This window comes from Rhinopithecus bieti, unplaced genomic scaffold, assembly GCF_001698545.2.
Source record: "Rhinopithecus bieti isolate Rb0 unplaced genomic scaffold, ASM169854v2 scaffold_2453, whole genome shotgun sequence".
Lineage (NCBI taxonomy): Eukaryota > Metazoa > Chordata > Mammalia > Primates > Cercopithecidae > Rhinopithecus > Rhinopithecus bieti.
The window spans coordinates 6,303,876-6,324,807 of record NW_016804447.1 but is presented as its reverse complement, the minus strand read 5'-3'; the positions used below and the strand labels follow the sequence as shown (position 1 = coordinate 6,324,807).

At 45.5% G+C, this 20,932-nt stretch overlaps 1 protein-coding gene across 1 annotated transcript in view; it reads left to right on the top strand.

The window, feature by feature from the left end:
• The first annotated feature begins 2,985 nt into the window (after positions 1-2,985).
• The window catches only part of LOC108527245 (glycine dehydrogenase (decarboxylating), mitochondrial), a 34,474-nt gene continuing 16,527 nt past the window's right edge, over positions 2,986-20,932 (top strand). The window contains exons 1-6 of the mRNA XM_017868400.1: positions 2,986-3,127; positions 10,028-10,153; positions 12,376-12,525; positions 14,552-14,664; positions 15,852-15,993; positions 18,442-18,553. Of these exons, the coding sequence (XP_017723889.1) occupies positions 3,005-3,127; positions 10,028-10,153; positions 12,376-12,525; positions 14,552-14,664; positions 15,852-15,993; positions 18,442-18,553 (766 nt within the window). The 5' untranslated portion in view covers positions 2,986-3,004. The remainder of the gene's footprint in view (positions 3,128-10,027; positions 10,154-12,375; positions 12,526-14,551; positions 14,665-15,851; positions 15,994-18,441; positions 18,554-20,932) is intronic.

Here is a 20,932-nt window from a genome sequence, read left to right as displayed (position 1 = left end):
CCTGTGCTGGAGGAATTCAATTTTTAAAATATTTACTCAATACTTATTGCAGAAGTACTACATGCAGAGTACCGTTCTATATATTTCCTGTTGGAGAATATACAGAACTCTGAGAATTAGACCCTACTTTCAGAACTTATGCTCTAATTGAGATAAGACAGGCACACAAAGTAAATGTGAAATTGGTAATAATTTTCTATGTCCACTACATGTATATGATGGTAATGTCAGATAAGATTGTAGAGTAAAATGCTATGAGAATTTGGACGAGGTAGAGGATTTTTTCTTTAATAAATCTATCAAATATTCTTTATGTCAGTGTTCTTGGAATAGAGAATACAGTTGTGAACAAGGTTGACAAGATTCTTGCCTTCAGGGAAGGCCTCTCTGAGGAAGTGACAAAGAGCTGGATTGGTGGCTTTGGGAAAGGCTTGGCAGAGAGTTGTAGCCAGTTGAAGAATGGGCAGGATTTGGCTGAGAAGCATTTGACATCAATGATCTCATTACTCATCACATCTACCCTGTGCGATGGGTACCATTACTATCCCCATTTTATACATCTCTCAGGCACATAGGCACAGGGAGATGAAGTTACCAGTGATGTGAGTGGTTTCCTGAAGCACGGCATATTCATTTTCTTGTCCTCAAAATAAAGAAACCTCAAATAGACTAGGACTTGTTTTTCAGAAGCCAGGAAAACAGAAGAGCAGTCTTTGCCTTTCTTCTTGGAAGAGAGCAGAGAAAGCTACAGCTGACTCAGTGCGGGTGACGAGGAACAGGGTGACTCAGGTCTTGTAAGACAGGCTTGCTTTCTTTCTCTCTCTCTCTCTCTCTCTCTCTCTCTCTCTCTCTCCCTCCTCTCCTCCCCTCCCTCCCTCCCCTCCCTTCCCTCCCCTTCCCTCCTCTCCCCTCCTCCCTCCCTCCTTTCTTTCTTTTCTTTCTTCTTCTCTTCTTTCTTTCTTTCTTCTTTCTTTCTTTCTTTCTTTCTTTCTTTCTTTCTTTCTTTCTTTTCTTTCTTTTCTTTCTTTTTTGCTTTTAGCTAAACCCCCCAGTCCTATCAATCAGAAAAGAATTCTGCTGTGAAAGAAAATCTGCATTTGCTCCCACAACTCTCTGTCCTTGGAGAGCACAGTGTGCTCAGAAGAGCAGCACTGCTAGCAAAGGGAGCCCGTAGCTCTGGGAGGCAGGCTGACTCCACACCCAAGTCTTCATCTGTCACTGTTGATCATTTGGCATGTAGCACTCTGACCTCAGTTTCTTTGTGTGCAAAATGGGGGTGATGGCGTGGAGAACATACACATTTTTTAAAATTCTCACCTATTTTCTGTGGGTAACATTTTAAAAAATTATTTTATTTTTAAATTTTCATTTGTTTAAAGTTTAAATTTTTGTTTCTTTTTTTAGTATTTAATTTTTGCCTTCAGCTTCTGCAGACATACACATTTTGAATGGGACTGATACATCTATTACTCATTTCCCTTCCCTTTCTACACGGGGTACTGGGAACATTAAATAACAGTCTACGATTGAGTCAGCATTGCTCACCGGAATGTTAGTCATTGCATATGCCCTAAAAGTGGCGCCTTCCAGGACCGTTGAGATGAGGATGGCCAGCCCCTAACAACCATCTGCATCGGGGGCCTGGGAGATCCGACCCTGAGACTGCCAGGAATGGTGTCACATTAAAAGTGCCTCATTCTTTTGGGGCTAATCAGGCCTTTGACTCAATATTTGGTGATACTAAGAAATTATAAAGAGTGATGATTGGTTTTCATGCTCATGTATGAGGTGTGCCTTCCTCAAACCTTGTTAAGATGTTGACACATTACCCATTTAAAGGGGGAAAGAAAAGGGAAAAAAAAGGAAAAAATTGAAGTTCATTGTTTTAGGTGTGACCACTGTGTTTGTAGTTATTTATTTATTTTTTTGAGATGGGATCTCACTCTGTTACCCAGGTTGGAGTGCAGTGGCGCCATCTCGGCTTACTGCAATCTCCACTCACAGACTCAAGTGATCCTTCCATGTCAGCCTCCCCAGTAGCTGTTACTACAGATGCATGCTACCGCACCAGGCTAATTTTTTGTTCTTTTAGTGGAGACACTGTTCCACCATGTTGCCCAGGCTGGTCTTGAACTCCTGAGCTCAAATGATCTGCGCACATCGGCTTCCCAAAGTGCTAGGATTACAGACAAGAGCCACTGCACCCAGCCTGTAGTTATATTTTCAAAAACAATACTTATCTTCGAAGGCTGCATATTGACATTTGAACTGATGATAGGATGTTTGAAATTTGCTTCAAAATATAGTTCAGCATGAAAGTGGTTAGTGAGGAATATAATTGGAAACAAGATGGACCATAAACCAAATTGTTACAGCTGGCTGACACACACATGGTGGTTCCTTTTATTCTTCTCTGTATTTTGGTATAGTTTGGAAATTTTTCATAATAACAAAAGGCTATTTTCTTTTTTTTTTTTTTTTTTTTGAGACGGAGTCTCGCTCTGTCCCCAGGCTGGAGTGCAGTGGCCGGATCTCAGCTCACTGCAAGCTCCGCCTCCCGAGTTCACGCCATTCTCCTGCCTCAGCCTCCCGAGTAGCTGGGACTACAGGTGCCCGCCACTTCGCCCGGCTAGTTTTTTGTATTTTTTAGTAGAGACGGGGTTTCACCGTGTTAGCCAGAATAGTCTCGATCTCCTGACCCAGTGATCCGCCCGTCACGGCCTCCCAAAGTGCTGGGATTACAGGCTTGCGCCACCGCCCCTGGCCCAAAAGGCTATTTTCAATGCGTGATCCTGAGTAAGGGTATAGAAAGCTCCATCTCTGGGTAGGAGTGGTTGAACTGTAGTGCACAAACTGGATGCTGTTGCTTTGATTGTTTTGATTGTTCAAGACCTTTTGACTCCAGCAGAGCTCCTTGTTGAGCTTCTCTCAGTGTCTGGACAGTGACCACGTGTCACACGCTGGTGAAGCCCTGGCCAGGGCCCAATAAATACTGAATGAGTAAATGAAAGCCAGAAGACCTAACTGTGATCCTCTTCTTATCTTTGCAAGCGGAGCCCAGGGAGAATATGCTGGACTGGCCACTATCCGAGCCTACTTAGACCAGAAAGGAGAGGGGCACAGAACGGTGAGTATGGCAGGAGGTGGCGCTTGCTCACCGTGGGGCACAGAAGTCCTAGCTCTCAGGGTTCCTTTGTGGGACACTCCCTCCAAGCCTTCTTGGAAGCAGATGAGGGAACATATAGTCAAGAAACAAATTTTTGTGAACTGGCCATTATGATCCTTGCTTCTAAGACATCCCACTTGACCATTTTGAGGGAAAACATTCAGAGATAAAAGACTTTTGCTCAAACCCAGAATGCAAACGTCAGCCAGTTGGCTGTGGAACTGCTCTCTAGGGAGCAGAGGGAGGAAGAGGGCAGGAATGTTGCCATTGCAAGCATCCTCTCCTTGGCTCAGCCCCAGCTCTGGGCCTGGATGAAGGGCAGAGACCACGCTTTTATTTCTTCAGTAACCCCTGTTGTGCTGAAGCCCAGTTCTGGTCATACGTATGCTCAAAAAATATTTGTTGAATAAATTCTCCATTAGATGATTCTCAACTTCAAGCACCTAAAAAGGCATAAAGCAGAGTTCACAGTCCTGCTTCATTGTTTGCTTTGGATATAAGAACCTGGTCTCCAGGATCCCAGACGCCTCTTAGGGATCACTGTCGGGACTAGCAGGTACTAATGGGTACCACTCGCCCCCCAGGGGCAATGCCCATAGCAGTGACCTAACTTAGGCCTCAGCTTGTGCCAGAGGAGGCCTGTGTTCCTGGTTCCTTCATTTTGATGGCCAGTGCTATGCTAGAGTTTCTACTGAGCTGTTGAGTGGGAGTCCTTAGTAGGAGCATCGCCTAGGAGCTGAGAGCAGGGCAAAAGCATCTACTGGTACCAGCAAGTTGGAGACAAAGTGTGTAGGGTGGTGCTGGCTGCCTAAGTAAGTAGGGTGGAGTGGTAGTGGCCCGGTCTTAGTCCATTTCTGGTTTTATTACCACTGGAAGGTTACTTATGGCTGGTTGTCTGGAATTGGCAATAAAGAATGCTGAAAGTGTTTCACTTCCCTGTCATAACAGGGGAAAAGAAGCAACATTTTTTTCTCTCCTTCCCTTGCGTAGGTCATCCTGATTCCACAGGTGTGTCTTTCCAGGCCTTCATCTTGATTGGGGAATAGAATTTTTTTAGACAGAGTCTCGCCCTGTCCCCCGGGCTGGAGTGCAATGGCCCAATCTTGGCTCACTGCAATCTCTGCCTCCCGGGTTCAAGCGATTCTCCTGCCTCAGCCTCCTGAGTAACTGGGATTACAGGCACATGCCAACACACCCGGCTAATTTTTGTGTTTTTAGTAGAAACAGGGTTTCACCATGTTGGTCAGGCTAGTCTCGAACTCCTGACCTCGGATGTTCCACCTGCCTCGACCTCCCAAAGTGCTGGGATTATAGACGTGAGCCACTGCGCCTGGCCCTTTTTTTCCCCATAGCTCCCTGCAGCCTTGAACTCCTGGGCTCAAGGAAGCCTCCCAAAGTGTTAGGGAGACCAGGATTACAGGCATGACCCTCTGCACCTGGCCCTAGAATTCATGTCTAAAGATCTTTGAAAAACAGACCATTTATGAATTGAATAAATGATTAAACCCTGGTCATGGTCAAGGACTGCTTGCCAGTCCAGAGAGAAGTGAAGTGGCCAACCAGACAGACACAGACCCTGAAATTCCTCCACAGTTTGTTCATTTGTCGTTCTGAATTCTCAGCTTTCTAAGGAATGATTTGTTTAAAACTATAATTGCTCTTGGGACCTGAGAGTCTCGGCACTGTCACTGAATCAGAAAGGAAACTTTTGAGCTCCGGTTGTCCAGCCAGTAAAACAATGCAAGATTCTTTTTTTTTTTTTTGAGACAGAGTCTTGCTCTGTCGCCCGGGCTGGAGTGCGGTGGCCGGATCTCAGCTCACTGCAAGCTCCGCCTCCCAGGTTCACGCCATTCTCCTGCCTCAGCCTCCCGAGTAGCTGGGACTACAGACGCCCGCCACCTCGCCCGGCTAGTTTTTTGTATTTTAGTAGAGACGGGGTTTCACCGTGTTAGCCGGGATGGTCTCGATCTCCTGACCTCGTGATCCGCCCGTCTCGGCCTCCCAAAGTGCTGGGATTACAGGCTTGAGCCACCGCGCCCGGCAAGATTCTCTTTTGTCTGTTTTTCCCTCACGGCTTCCATGTGCCAAGGTCGTCCCTGGAGTTCCTCTTCATTAGCATCTTTCACCATGAGGTGCCCAGGAACCTGGGGATGATGGAAAGGGGCAGCCTGTCCTGTGTGACATCTCCACCCCACTCCTCCACTGCTTAGCGGACAGGCCGCAGAAAGCGGTGTTTGGAGAAGGCAGGTGACTAGCTAATGGCAAAGGGCCAGCTAAAATCCAGATTCTTTCCCTGCAGTGATGCTTACCACCCCTCGCCATTTCCCAAATTCCCCATTCTGACACCAGGAAGTAGCTGTGAATGTCCAGGAGCTGGGGACCAAACTGGAAAGGCCAAGGAGAAAGAATGAAGGGCTTTTGGGTTTGGCCTGGACGGGGTTCTTCCGTGACTCACGGATTCTTTCTGGTTCCTGTTCCCTCTCTTTGTGTTTTCCTGTCCTCCTTCCCTTCTCCACCCGCTGTGTGTGATGTTTCTCCTGGCCCCATTGCCCATCCTGCCATCAGCAAAGTGTCATGAGAGGCCATTTCATTCTGCAGGAGGGAGGGGGGCTGGGTGCTGCGCTTCAGGGAGGGGGGAAAGGGAGAGGCAGGGAAGCCCCCCAGCCACTGAACTGGTAGAAATACAAAGCTCATAACCCTGGAAATGTTGGCATCCTTCTGGATCAGAAATTTTAATTAGCTCGGGCATGGTAGCTCATGCCTGTAATCCCAGCACATTGGGAGGCTGAGACGGGCAGATCACGTAAGGTCAGGAGTTCAAGACCAGCCTGGCCAACATAGCGAAACCCTGTCTCTACTAAAAACACAAAAATTAGCCAGGCATGGTGGTGCATGCCTGTAATCCTAGCTACTGGGGAGGCTGAGGCAGGAGAATCACTTGAATCCAGGAGGCAGAGGTTGCTGTGAGCTGAGATCACGCCATGGCACTCCAGCCTGGGCAAGAGAGTGAGACTCCCTCTCAAAAAAATTTTTTTAAATTTAAAGCCAACTTTCTTAGCTAGAGAAGAAAATGATTTAGTATTCACTAATCAGGGAAGATTTTTTTCACATCACTGATGTCTGAGGCAGCTGCTCTCACACAATAGATTCTAATGGAATCCAGCAAAATATATCCTTCTTTTTTGAAAGGGAGTGTGGGGAAATCATGTGCTGCAGAAGTGCCTGGGCTCCTGATGGGTCTTTTCCTTTCAAACTGCTTTTTGAAGTTATTTTCACATTTTCTCTTAGGTTAAATTTCAGAGGTTCCTAAAATGGAATGCTTAACTTCTTGATTTATGAGTTTACTTTGGGAGAATACAAATTTATTTAACAAACACTTATATGGCAATTACCATGTGCCAGGCATGACCTTTAACACTTTATAATTAATATTTCAATTTGTTAGTCAAATACTAACTTATTCCGCAGACCTCCTTATGAAAAAATAAAACTCTAAAGAAAACAATTAAGTTTGCTGTGGGAAAACATTGATCAAAGGAAACAAATTATATGTTTATGTACATCACCAAAGAAAGCTCAAAACCTGTATAGGAATATTCTTTTCTTCCCAGCTGCCTGAGACAAAGTGGTGGCCGTTGGTTGTTAGATTTTTCCAGTGGTAAGACATCAGTTTCCCTTGCATAGGAGAACTCCTTAATCCTTCACTCATTCAACAAGTCTAAGGATGACCTATGCCTGTTCTATGCCACGCACCCTGGGGAGTCTAGAAAACATAGCACCCCCCTAAATGGGCATCAATGCACCAAAAGCTGGATTTGCTTTGGATAAACCAAAGCTTCAAATCTGGGTCCTGTTACTTCCATATCCCTCACAACAATACAATTTCTTTTCCCCCAAGACAGAGTCTCGCTCTGTCGCCCAGGCTGGAGTGCAGTGGCATGATCTTGGCTTACTGCAACCTCCGCCTTCTGGGTTCAAGTGATTCTCATGCCTCAGCCTCCCAAGTGGGACTATAGGCATGCACCACCATGACTGGCTAATTTTTGTATTTTTAGTAGAGAAGGAGTTTCACCATGTTGGCTAGGCTGGTCTTGAACTCCTGGCCTCAAGTGAACCACCTGCCTCAGCCTCCCAAAGTGCTGAGATTACAGGCTTGAGCCACCTTGCCCAGCCAACACTACAATTTTAAACTGAGGAAAAAATTAACATTATAAAGAATAATTAAAGTCCTCTAAATCCTCATAGAAAACCAGAAATGTCTGACAGAAACATATAAATGAGTCCTTGACAAAGCCACTGAGACTTCTCTTTCCATCACTCCTTGTACCAGGATGTGTATTAGTTTCCTATGGCTGCTATGATAAATTTCTACATACTTAGTGGCTTAAAACAACACACATTAATTTTCTTATAGTTGCAGAGGCCAGGTGTCAGAAGGTTTCACTGGGCTAAAGTCAAAGTGTTGGTAGGGCTGATTCCTTCTGGGGGAGACAGGGAATAATCTGTTTCCTTGCCTTTCCTGGCGTCTGCAGGCCCCCTGCGTTCCTTGGCTCGAGCTTCCTGCTTCAGTCAGCACATCTCCTGCTCCCTCTGTGGTCCCATCTCCCTCTGCTTCCCTCTGATGAGGACACTTAAGAATATATTTAGGGCCCAGCCCAAAATCCAGAATAATTTTTCCTTCTCAAGATCTTTCCTTACCCTAATCCCATCTTCAAGTCCCCCTTGCCATATAAAGAAACACCCACAGGTTCTGAGGATTAGGACAGGGATGTCTTTGGGAGCCTGTTATTCAGTGTACCAGAGGGTGGTTGACTTTTTTATATGTTTGTGTTTCAACAGAACTCACCTGGTATGAATTCTTCATTTTTGTTTTCTATGAATATTTTATATTTATTTTTAATATTCACCTTTCTCCTTCTTATCAATATTCTACCCTGAAGGGATCCTTTCATCCAACGATCCTTTTGTAGACTAACAATACCTGTGAGAGAGGACAGTGCCTCCAGCTTGGGTCCTGAGAAATTAAAGAAAAAAATTAACTACAAAAGGGAAGCATCCAAACAAGAAAACGATTTCAGGACAATGTGACACAACCAGTATGAGACCAAGAGCCATTCTAAAAGGGCACAAACCTGACAGTAGAAGAGTGTAAAGTAGTCCATGTTTGCCTTTGGCTAACATTTTCTTTTGTACACGTGTATTTTCTTAAGTAGACTCCTTTGCCGTTTTTGAGGAAAGAGCTGGAAGCTAAGATTTAACTTCGCAGCCTATTTTTAATAATGCCCAACCATTTATCTTCAAAGGGGTTGCAATATTGGCTGTGGGATAAAATATAGGAGGATGATTTTCAGGGTAATCATGGCTTCTCCTTGATGCTTTTTGTTGGGGAAAACCTTGTGACTTACTTTCCCACTGGGATACATCATCATCAGTTCTGAGAGAGCCTGCATCCACATGGTGGTTTGGAGGAAATGAAGGATGATTTGAGTCTGAGAATTCAAGCATTGCACCTACTGTCCAGCTTCCATAAAAATTCAGTGCAGCTGTCAGCTCTAACTTAGGCTCAGCTCTTGAGGCACTTTCCCTTGATTTCCTTAACCTGAAGGCACATCCTCTTCTCCATGTTTCTGCTGCATCTCTGGACTCTAAACAGTCATTCATAGGCCACCATTGTTAGTGAGTCAGTTGTGTGAACCCAGGGCAGGGGCTGATCATTTTTATATTTATTTATGTCTGAGACAGAGTGTCGCTCTGTTGCCCAGGCTGGAGTGCAATGGCATGATCTTGGCTCACTGCAACCTCCGCCTACCAGGTTCAAGCAATTCTCCTGTCTCAGCCTCCTGAGTAGCTGGGACTACAGGCGTGCGTCACCATGCCTGGCTAATTTTTGTATTTTTAATAGAGACAGCGTTTCACTATGTTGACCAGGCTGGTCTTGAACTCCTGACCTCAGCCTCCCAAAGTGTTGGGATTACAGGCGTGAGCCACCATGCCCGGCCAGGTTGATCTTTTTTTTTTTTTTTTTTTTTTTTAAATACGGAGTTTCACTCTTGTCCAGGCTGGAGTGCAATGGCGCGATCTCGGCTCACTGCAACCTACACCTCCTGGTTTAAACCAATTCTCCTGCCTCAGTCTCTCGAGTAACTGGGATTACAGACGCCTACCACCACACCCAGCTATTTTTGTATTTTTGCTAGAGACAGGGTTTCACCATGTTGGCTAGGCTGGTCTCGAACTCCTGACCTCAGGTGATCCACCCACATTGGCCTCCCAAAGTGCTAGGATTACATGCATGAGCCACCGCACCTGGCTCGGTTGATCATTTTTAATGCTTACTTTATGGTTCTTATAGAAACTAATAATTTATTACAGAGTAAGCATCCAATAAATATTGATATAATTGGTGTATTGATACTGGGAGGCCTTGGAATTACATCTATCATTATCATCTCTCCTGGATAAGCCAAGTAGAGCACTGAAGCTGTAATGTGGACACTGAGTCCTTGAGTTTAACTTCCAATCTCATGTTCTTCTAAGGTGCTTTCTGTGTATCCTCACTGAGACAAGGTTAGAATAAGCTCAGGCCTATTTTTAGTGTATTGGGATAAGGGAAGAGTTTATTGATTTCCTGAGCATCTTTAGGCAACAATATTTAGGGATGCAAATGGAAACTCATTTTTTGGACATTGTTTTGCAATGACAAATAATTAAATTGTAGCAGATTTTAAAGCACTAGTGTTCAGCTTAAATAAAAACAGGTGGTTTCTAATTTGTGCTACAGGCATGTTGTAGTACTTTTCTCTCATTATTCACAGTCTGATGATGATTTTTCTCTTTCTTTGCTTCCTTTCTATTCCGCAGGTTTGCCTCATTCCGAAATCAGCACATGGGACCAACCCAGCAAGTGCCCACATGGCAGGCATGAAGATTCAGCCTGTGGAGGTGGATAAATATGGGAATATTGATGCAGTTCACCTCAAGGCCATGGTACTTGTCTTCTCCTTAGTAGATGGGAGAGGCCAGGGTGGGGAGCAGTGGTGGGGATCAGGGACTTGATAGATTATGTAAACGTCTTCTCTTGCATTCTAATGAAAAGTCTGCAGTTCCTCCTTTGACCAGAGTCTACTCTACCCCTCCCACCACCAACGGGGAGTTCTCTAATTCCAGCTTGTGTAAAAAACTGAATGAATTATTCATGGTGGTAGTAAGAGTACTCCTTGCGGGACCTGCCTGCCTCTTTCTGCCCAATCTTCCCTCTCCTTCTCCCCTTCCCCACTTAATAATCAAAATGGCAGTCACACACTTACTGTTTGTGTCAGGAATTGTAATACAGATGTCAACTTTGCAAATATCCATGACTGTGCCCACCCCAGCGTGCTGAATTCCAGGCAGCATGCAGCTTGGTTTCCACCAACCCCCACTCTCAACCTCCCAACCTCCAGGAATAAGTTGCTTAGCAACCATATCTGCTTCCCACCAGCGGACTGGCGGCTGCATCTTAAGAGGGAAGGAAATCAGTCGAATAGCAATGTGATTTTGATGGTGGTGTTATTAGGCATACAGACTGGGAACTCTGTGCAGTTGCCTTCTGAAGGAAGCTGAAAATCCACAACGCTGCACCTCTCTTCGATCCACCCCTACCCTTCCATTGCCCCATAAAGTTTTTTTCCCACAAGTGTTCCAGGCTTGAAAGTATTAAGTCCCTCCATTATGGTAATATAGGACATGAGTTCCCTGGTAACCCCCATGTTTTCAAACATGCCTGCTCTGATATGCTGGCCAGGAAAATAAACAGGGACATGACTTTTATATATGCTTGCCTTCTGTAAAAGGAGAGAATGAAGGAGACTTTTATTTAAGCAGAAATACTCCTTGTGGGAATTCTTTTTTTTTTTCATTCCTTTTCTTTATCTTTTTGTTTGTTTGTTTTGAGATGGAGTCTCACCCTGTTGCCCAGGCTGGAGTGCAGTGGCGTGATCTCGGCTCACTGCAACCTCAGCCTCCTGGGTTCAAGTGATTCTCCTGCCTCAGCCTCCTGAGTAGCTGGGACTACAGGCACCCGCCACCACGCCCAGCTAATTTTTTGTATTTTTAGTAGAGACCAGGGTTTCACTGTGTTGGCCAGGATGGTCTCAATCTCCTGACCTCGTGATCCGCCCGCCTTGTCCTCCCAAAGTGCTGAGATTACAGGAGTGAGCTAATGTTCCTGGCCTCTGTTCTTTATCTTTTTAAATGACAATAGTTGTACATGGTCATGGGATACATAGTGATGTTTCTGTGCATAAAATGTGTAGAGATCAGATCAGGGTAATCAGCATATCCATCATCTCAAACATGTATCGTTTCTTTGGGTTGAGGGAACGTTCAATATCCTCCTTCTAACTATTTGAAATTATATATTGTTAAAGATAGTCATCCTGCAGTGGTTTAGAACTCTACAACTTACTCCTCTTATCTAGCTGTAATTTGGGAATTCTAACTTCAACAGAAGGCAAGGGAAAGGAATGGATATGAGAAGATGAGCAGAGAGATTAACTGTGAGAATGGACATGCCTAGAACCACAAATGTCTGAAATCATTATTGAGATGACTTGAACCAAAGGAAAACCACCTTAGAGAACTGGGCCCAAAATACCCAAAAATCTTGTGAATAGCCCTTTTCGTCTGGACCATAGAGACCTAGCCTGAAAAGATCTTACTTTTTTTTTTTTTTTTTTTTTTTGACCTGGAGTCTCACTCTGTTGCCCAAGCTGGAGTGCAGTGGTGTGATCTTGGCTCACTGCAACCTCCACCTCCCCGGTTCAAGCAACTGTCCCTGCCTCAGCCTCCTAAGTAGCTGGGATTACAGGCACCCACCACCATGCCTGGCTAATTTTGTATTTTAGTAGAGACGGAGTTTCACCATGTTGGCCAGGCTGGTCTCGAACTCCTGACCTCAGGTGATCTGCCCACCTCGGCCTCCCAAAGTGCTGGGATTACGGGCTTGAGCCACCACACCCAGCCAGAATCTTATTATTTCTTTGGAATGATTTGTGAAGGGAGTAATGGCTGTGGTTTTTTTATTGCTGTCATTGTACTTTGAGACAGTTCCAGGAATGTAAAGACCAAGACTTCATCTTTCTTCATCCTTTAAAATAAAAGGTGAGGATTTGGCCAAGAAAGAAATATATCCTCCCTCCATGTCCTTCTCTACCCCTTTTCTTTCACAGGTGGATAAGCACAAGGAGAACCTAGCAGCCATCATGATTACATACCCATCCACCAATGGGGTGTTTGAAGAGAACATCAGTGACGTGTGTGACCTCATCCATCAACATGGAGGACAGGTCTACCTAGACGGGGCAAATATGAATGCTCAGGTGGGAACTGGAGAGGCCTGCCCTTAGTTCCCACTGAGAAAAAGGATAAGTGAAAAAAAAAAATTCTGACTTCTTGAGAGGCTTCCTGCCTGAGGGAACTCAGACCCACAACCTGACCACTGGTGGTTGTTGAACTCTCATGGCCTTGGAAAGTCATTTATCCTGGCATCAGCTTTATCAGCTGTGAAACGGGGGCTCAAAGGGCCCAATCCTGATTACTTGGGGGACAGAGGGTCTATGTATTGTGAACCTCTGAAGAAATGCTGTTGGGAGCCCCTGCAGGAGAGGAGTGATACAATCTTTTTGTGACTCTTTTTTTTTTTTTTTTTTTTTTTTTTGAGACGGAGTCTCTTCTGTCGCCCAGCTGGAGTGCAGTGGCCGGATCTTCAGCTCACTGCAAGCTCCGTCTCCCGGGTTTACGGCATTCTCCTGCCTCAGCTCCCGAGTAGCTGGACTATAGGTGCCCGCCACCCACGCCTGGGCTAGTTTTTTGTATTTTTTTAGTAGAGACGGGGTTTCACTGTGTTAGCTAGGATGGTTCTCGATCTCCTGGACCTCGTGATCCGGCCCGTCTCGGCCTCCCAAAGTGCTGGGATTACAGGTCTTGAGCCACTGCGCCCGGCCCTTTTTGTGACTCTTACTGGTGTTTGCTTTTTCCTCTTTCTTTCTCTTACTTTCTTTCCTTCCTTCCTTCCTTCCTCCTCCCTCCCTCCCCTGCCTCCTTGCATTGCCTCCTCCCCCTCCCTCCTTTCCTTCCTTCCTTCCTTCCTTCTTCCTTTCCTTCCTTCCTTCCTTCCTTCCTTCCTTCCCTCCCTCCCTCTTTACTTCCTTCCTTCCTTCTTACTTCTCTTCCTTCCTTCCTTCCTTCCTTCCTTCCTTCTTCTTTCTTCCTTTCTTTCTTTCTTTCTTTCTTTCTTTCTTTCTTCTTCTTTCTTCTCCTTTCTTCCTTTCTTCCTTCCTTTCTTCCTTTCTTTCTTTCTTTTCTTTCTTTTCTTTCTTTTCTTTCTTTTCTTTCTTTCTTTCTTTTGACAGAGTCTCACTCTGTCACCAAGGCTAGAGTGCAGTGGCACAATCTCTGCTTACTGTAACCTCCACCTCCTGGGTTCAAGCAATTCTCCTGCCTCAGCCTCCTGAGTAGCTGGGACTACAGGTGCACACTGCCACGCTGGCTAATTTTTTTTTTTTTTTTAAATTTTAGTAGACATGGTGTTTCACTGTGTTGCCCAGGCTGGTCTTGAACTCCTGAGCTCAGGCAATCCACCTGCCTTGGCCTCCCAAAGTGCTAGGATTACAGGCTTGATCCACCATGCCTGGCCTCTTTTTTTTTTTTTTCCCCCTACCATTTTAGACTCTTTCTTTGGTTCTGATTCATTTCACAAGTGTAATCCAGGGATTATCTGTTGGTTCTGTAGCATAAATGAATTCTGTATCTTTGGCCACCATCAAAATTAGTCCTAACACCCAAGTGGTGGGAAGGCTAGTGGGATATTGTGTCTGGTATCTGGATCATCTCAGGAAAACTGCCAGTCTTGCTTTCTGTCTCTCAGTTCAGCCTCCTCTCTGGTGCCCCTGCAGCCCCTGCCATCATTGTGCCCAATGGGGCCATTCGGTAACATACATTATACCAAAGCTGACCATGCAGGGGAAGGGAGCACTGCTCGGGGAAGAGTTGCCTATTTCAACAACATGGAGGTTCTGCTCTTTCTTATGTAAGAGACACTTCTCTTCCGTTGTGGTGTGGATCATTAGGAGGAGACGGTGTATTTAAATCCATATTTTAAAATCTAAATTGGGCTAAATGGTCAGTTGCTGTTTCCATAGCAACCGCAAGCACTCTGCCTATAGGATGCCAGGTTGTGACTACAGAACTGGGCCAGTATAGAGGACATTTCTGTGAACACCATGGATGTGGCTCTGCCTGCTTTTCCCCTGAGGGGAGAAGGCAGCACCAGCCAGTCATGGCCTTCACGCTGGAGGGTGCTTCCAAGCTCTTGACTTTTGCTTTTGGCCCTTGCCTTTGTGGTAGGTGGGAATCTGTCGCCCTGGAGACTTTGGGTCTGATGTCTCGCACCTAAATCTTCACAAGACCTTCTGCATTCCCCACGGAGGAGGTGGTCCTGGCATGGGGCCCATCGGAGTGTGAGTTCTGGGCTGCTGGTTTCAGGATGGCTCTGGAGACAGAATGAAGGAGTGGCCCCAAATAGACTACTCGTCCCATCAAAGTCCTCATGTATTGAGGATACCCTCATTGGTGTAGTGCACTTGTAGGGTCTGGGGGAAGAGCAGCGAAATGGGTGCTTTTAGGGGATGTCCAAAGAAATGTGTAATTAGATTTTATTAACCATAACCTCTGGCCTCACTGAGCTTCTAGTTGCACATAGACAGCAGGTTTATTAACAGAATAATGAATAGGGAACTTTACCTGAGCATATGTATTGTAACTGGAATATTGGCACTAGAAAGTGCCTTTTGGACTTTCGGATTTCCAAGCTTTTTTTTTTTTTTCTTTTTTAAAGTCAGCTAATGGTTCCATTGAAAGTGAATTAGATATAAGGTGTTAAGATAAGTAACACGTAAGTAAGGAAGAAACAAACCTTGTTACTAGAAATAATTGGATGAAGCCAGAGTAGGACTGAAGGAATGTTTCTTAGCTGTTGATAACTTTTCACACTGAAATCAAATCATCTTGGGAAAATGATGACGAGAGCAGCTGTTTCCTGAGCTGCTTCAGTCTCCCAAAAATATGCTAAAGAAGCCAGTTTTCAGAGTTGCTGGAAGCTCGGCCTTCTTACTTTTTTCTTCTTTTCTTTCTTTCTTGTTTTTTGTTTTGTTTTGTTTTGTTTTTTTGACTATTGTTAAAGTGATATTCATTTTGATGATGATGATTTCTAGTAAAGGTGTGAGCTCCAGTGCTTCAGCCGTCAGGGAGGTGGGGAGAATGATGTTCGTGTCAGCCCGTGGGGCATCTTCTCATCAGCCCCTCCTGTGTCCACCTTGGGAAAGTGTATAGGGGTGAGGGAATGGGGCTGGGAGGGGGAGGGAGGGGCATGGAACTCCACTGTTTCATGACTGCCTGCCTCTATCAAGTCCTCCACCACAGTTCTTGGGTGAGCCCTGGGACACTGATGGCTGGTGGACCTCCAGCAGAGGAGCAAGGAAGGAAGGATCGCTTCTTGAACATCTGCCTTCCAGCAGGTGGAGGGTCCCTATCACTGTGAGAGCTCCTCTGCTAAGAACAGGGCTTCCTGGGAGGGGCCAGAACTTTCCCATTAGATTACAACTGAATCGTTTACATTTTCTGAATTTGCACTTAAAAAAAAATACAGGAAGAAACATCTTGTCCCGTTTTTGCCCAATCATCCCATCATTTCACTGAAGCGGAATGAGGATGCCTGCCCTGTGGGAACTGTCAGCGCGGCCCCATGGGGCTCCAGTTCCATCTTGCCCATTTCCTGGGCTTATATCAAGGTGAGGCCTGGGAGTATGTATAGGTGGGCAGGGGCGTCAGCCATGGGTGGGGACCAGAGACTGCAGACTTCCTTCTTGGCTTAAAAACAAATAAATTCATGATCTGAGATGTGGTTCAAAGAATATTGCTGATCACCTGGGTGGAAGAAACCTTCCTAAAGAGATGAGCTAAAATTCATTTCATCTCTTCTTCATTACACTACTTCCTTTGGGTTCTCAGACTGGGTTTAACATCAGAGAAACTGAAGCGCCAGATATATTTTTCCAGACACAGCTAAGTTCCATGAGTCATATGGATGTTCTGGCCGCGTCCTTTGGTTTCCTGCAGGATTTATATAGCCCCTTCTGAGTGAAAAGCAGTGCATGTACTAATTATTCCATTTTGCTGAGATCCTGCTATACATCTCACTTTGCTATATATTTCTTGAGGGGGCCGGAGGAGAAGATGAAAAGTAGCGGTAATTTGCTTCTCTGGTGGTTTCCCAGAGCTCTTCGGCCTTTAGGGCTTGTGGTGCTTTGCTCTCTGCATAATTAGTCAGAGAACAGGCTTCCTTCCTTTGTCTTATCCCAAAAAAACACCAGGGCCAGAGCTGGTTTTCTACAGTTCTTGTTCAGCCTGGCCTACCCACCTCCCGAACCGACAAGACTGAATAGGAACACTTGTTCGGCTGCTAATTAGAGCAGTCTCCCCAAAGCAGTGCCCCTCTTTAAAGGAAGGGGTGCTCCCACTGAAACAGCACCCCCAAAACACAGCTATGCAAATCATGCCAGAGGACTCTGTGGAGCTGGCTGTTTATTTCTGGAACAGTATGGCATTTATGATTCTTCACAAAAAGTTTCTTGGGAGCCAGAACAATTCTGTACCTCAGAGACTAACACTTGCTTTTAAAAATGATACTCAAGTTGTTTTGCAAACAACACAAGCAATCAGAATAAAGGTCTGCTTCTTTGTAAGCAGAATCAAATTCCCACTTCCCTTTTGATCGCTGGGTTCTGTAAATCTGGGTTATTTGTATGAGCATATTTGGGTTGGAGATGACTTCCCACATATAGAAAATAAATGCCCCAAGGGGTCTGGCTACATGCCTGGAACACCAGCCGGTGCCTCAGTTTAAAAACTAAATAAATAAAGTAGGGTTTAAGCTGCCCCTTCTGGCCTTGGGCCTTCTCTTATTTCAGGCTGTTGTTACTAATCCCCTGGACTCTAGCTTTAGCTGCTTGTCTCCCTGCTGCAATTCCACAGGTGCACCTACAGGACTGCTAGACTCACCCTAGGCACCCACATACCTCTCCTGGCTTCCTATTGCTTTACCTGGTTCTCTCTAGCCTGCACAAAATCCTTAAGGGATTCTTTCAGAATGCACATGCCTAGGCCCCATTCCAGGGAGAACCAAATTGAGCATATGTAGGGTTGGACTTGAGCCGTCTGCATTTTTTAAAAATGCCCCCATGAGATATAGGTTGAGAGCCAGTGGTTGGCTGGACAAAGTCAAAGTCCTTCCTACAGAAGGTTTGGGCTTAAAAATGGGAGTCACAATTCACCTTGCCCTACATCCACTCCCAGATGACAGTCATGTGCCCTCCCCTTCTATGCCTTGATTTCTATCATTCTTCTCACCTGGTATGCCTTCCCCTTTCTCTTCCCTATCCAAATTCTACTTATTTCTAAGTTTCTAGCCAAGTTCTGGCTCTTAATCGAGGAACCCTTCTTTGATCAGCCTGGAGCAGTGTGGCTTCTTTTAACTTTGGTCCCCCTTAATGATACCAAAGTACTACTGTTGTTTTATTTGGTGTTCTCTCATTCTCTTTACATTAGTTATGTATTTAATATATATGCCAACTCCATCACATGTGAGGCACTCTGGGAAGAAAGCAGGCCATCAGAATTCGTGCAGTCTTGATTTGAAGCTCTTTGCAGTGATGATATGTATCCCTTATGATCACAGGGACTATTAACTACCAGGACAATACTGAGCAGTTTTTAAACATAAGCAGCCTCTACTAGGGACAATGGGAAAATAAACCATACAAAATTGCTTCAGTGGAGGTATTATTGGCCCAGATCCCATGGGATTCCTGGCAATTATCAAGATCTCTCAAATTCATAGTAAATAAACAAAAAACTCCAAAACACATGTAATATGAGAACAATTCTTTTCTCTCTTTAGATAACACAGTAGTCAGTAGTCAACTTGCTCTGTTGTAGGCTTTGCTACTACAATAAAAAACATAAAACTACTATTAAAAGAGGAAAACAAAAATGTGTTACAGGCTTAGAGGGATCTGACAGATGTCCTTGTTGGAATTTTCCACTCATCTTTACTCCAGAGTCATTGTGGGCTGCCTTCTTTTGTGGGTGGAATTTATCTGGGGGTGTCTTTTGGTTGGTGTCTTGACCTTTGTGTTTGCCCGTTCAATGGCTCATGGCTCTTTTTCCCTCTGTTGCAGATGATGGGAGGCAAGGGCCTTAAACAGGCCACGGAAACTGCGATATTAAATGCCAACTACATGGCCAAGCGATTAGAAAAACACTACAGAATTCTTTTCAGGGGTGCAAGAGGCAAGTATCAACTTTAATCTATCATTACTTTGGTTTTTTCTTGGCAAAACTAAGTGTGATCTAGATGTGCTTTTCTGACCTGGGTAAGAGACTTCTGTTTCTTAGCACATATCAGACAATAGTGGAGAGTTCTTGGAAATAACTCCGGTTTATTTTATTTTATTTTTTTATTTTTGAGATGGAGTCTTGCTCTATCACCCAGGCTGGAGTCCAGTGGCAGGATCTTGGCTCACTGCAACTTCTGCCTCCCGGGTTCAAGTGATTCTCCTGCCTCAGCCTCCCGAGTAGCTGGGACTACACGTGTGCACCACCACGCCCGGCTAATTTTTATATTTTCAGTAGACACAGGGTTTCACCATGTTGGCCAGGCTGGTCTTGAACTCCTGACCTCAGGTAATCCACCTGTATTAGCCTCCCAAAGTGCTGGGATTATAGGCGTGAGCCACCGCGCCCAGCTATAACTCCACTGTAGTTAACAGTTTAGGGACATTACCATATGCAAGTTTCTCCTAGGCTCCTAGTCCACACAGCAGCCCGGGTCAATAAAGAGTCCACAACACTGAAATGTATACGTAAATACTATGAGCTAATTATTTACAAAGTGCTATGGATATGCTTTGAAAGAGTAGAGTAACTCAGACTGGGTAGAGGCAGGATGGAATGGTTGAGAGTGCCTTCTCGCTGGAGCCATTTGAGATGGGCCCGGAAGCCAGTGTAGCCAATGAGAGCCTAAGTAAGCAGAGACACAGGAGCAAACCAGAGAAAAGGAAGCTGTCTGGTCTGGAGTGAAGGATGGATGGTGGAGAGGGAGCAAATGACGATGAGGCTGCAAAGGTAGCGTGGGGCCTTGAAGGTCTTGGAAGGCTCTGGACTTCACCCTTGAGCTGGACAATAACCATTAATGGTTTTTGAGCAGGAGAGTGTAGGGATTCATGAAGAGACTGTTACAATCATTAAGACAGCGCAAGGGGGAAACATGCGCTTAGAGGGAGCAAGGGGCTGGGGTGGTGGCTCACACCCACAATCCTGTAATCACACCTGTGATTTAAGGTTAGCCTCTAGGGCTTACAACAGAGGGAATAATAGGCCGGGGAACAAAGTCACCCTGAAAGTGATAGGAGGGAACTAAAAACCAGGCAGCCTTTTACACACTGGGCTGTGGGCTCAGAACCTCATAGCTGAGTCTTGGAAGCGGTGAGGCCCCAGGAAAGAATATTGAAGGTGAGAAGCCAGAACAAAACACCTCAAGTAGATGGCTACATTAAGAGGGAGGCAGAAGTCGGGTGCCTGGTGAGGGGCACTCTACACCTAAGGCGGCTTTAGAACCCTGGCAGCACTTGGCACAGTGCGTCTCCCTCCCCACCCCTGCCTGGCCCCCCTGCTGCCGTGTGGCTCCACCTCCTCCCTGCAGCCTCCACTCCTTCCTCTTGCCCACCCCCGACCCCACCCCGGGGCAGCTGCTCTCCCACTCGGTATTGTCTGGCTCTGTCCATCTGACTCCGGGGTCCGGGAGAGGGTGGAGGCTGCGCCTGCTTTGTTTCTCTGGCAGTTAACAGACAAATGCGCGTGATGACGCATAGTAAGGAGAGACACTGTAAAGGGCAGGTGGCTGATTTAATCTTACTTAAGTTTATTTATTTATATTTTTCCCACTTTTACTGAGGTATGATTGACATCTGATTTTAAATTATGAGTCTTAAAAGGAACCTTTGTCTATAACAATTAGGAAGCCTTTGGTAGCCTTTGAAAGTAGTTTGGGCACAATGGTGAGGCAGACGCTGGTTGGAAATGGGCCGAGATGTGGATGGAGGTCGGGAAGGAGAGGAGAGAAGGATTCCATGTTTGCAGGGAGTTTGGTAGTGAAGGAGGAGGGGGTTGCTTCAGTAGGATGTAGTTATATTTTCTTTTTAGCTATGAAAACAACATGATTTTAAGCTGTGAGAAGGGAGAGTGAAGATACCTTTGAGAGAAAAACAGATAGGGGGACAAAGTCTCCCTGGAAGGGAAAGGCTGGAACTGAGAACCAGGTACGAGTCCTTGCTATGGGCCCAGAGTGAGAGCAGGACAGACACCGGGACCTGGAGCTTGGATCAGAGAGACAGACGTCAGGAACCAGCCCACCCGCCTGCACCTGGGCAATAGCAACACCGTGCTTATGGGATCTTGGTTTCTCTGGTCCAGGTGGAATATACCTCTATAGCTGTGATCTTTAATTTAACGGCTGGTCTTACCTTATAAATCTGTATCCAAAGGGGTGGTTCCACAGTTTGAAAAAGAATAGGATCAAATAACCAGAAGCGCTGGTTAAGAATGCTTCCCAGAGAGCAGAAAACACAGTTGTGGGCAACATGTCTCTAAGCAACACAATAAAATGCATCT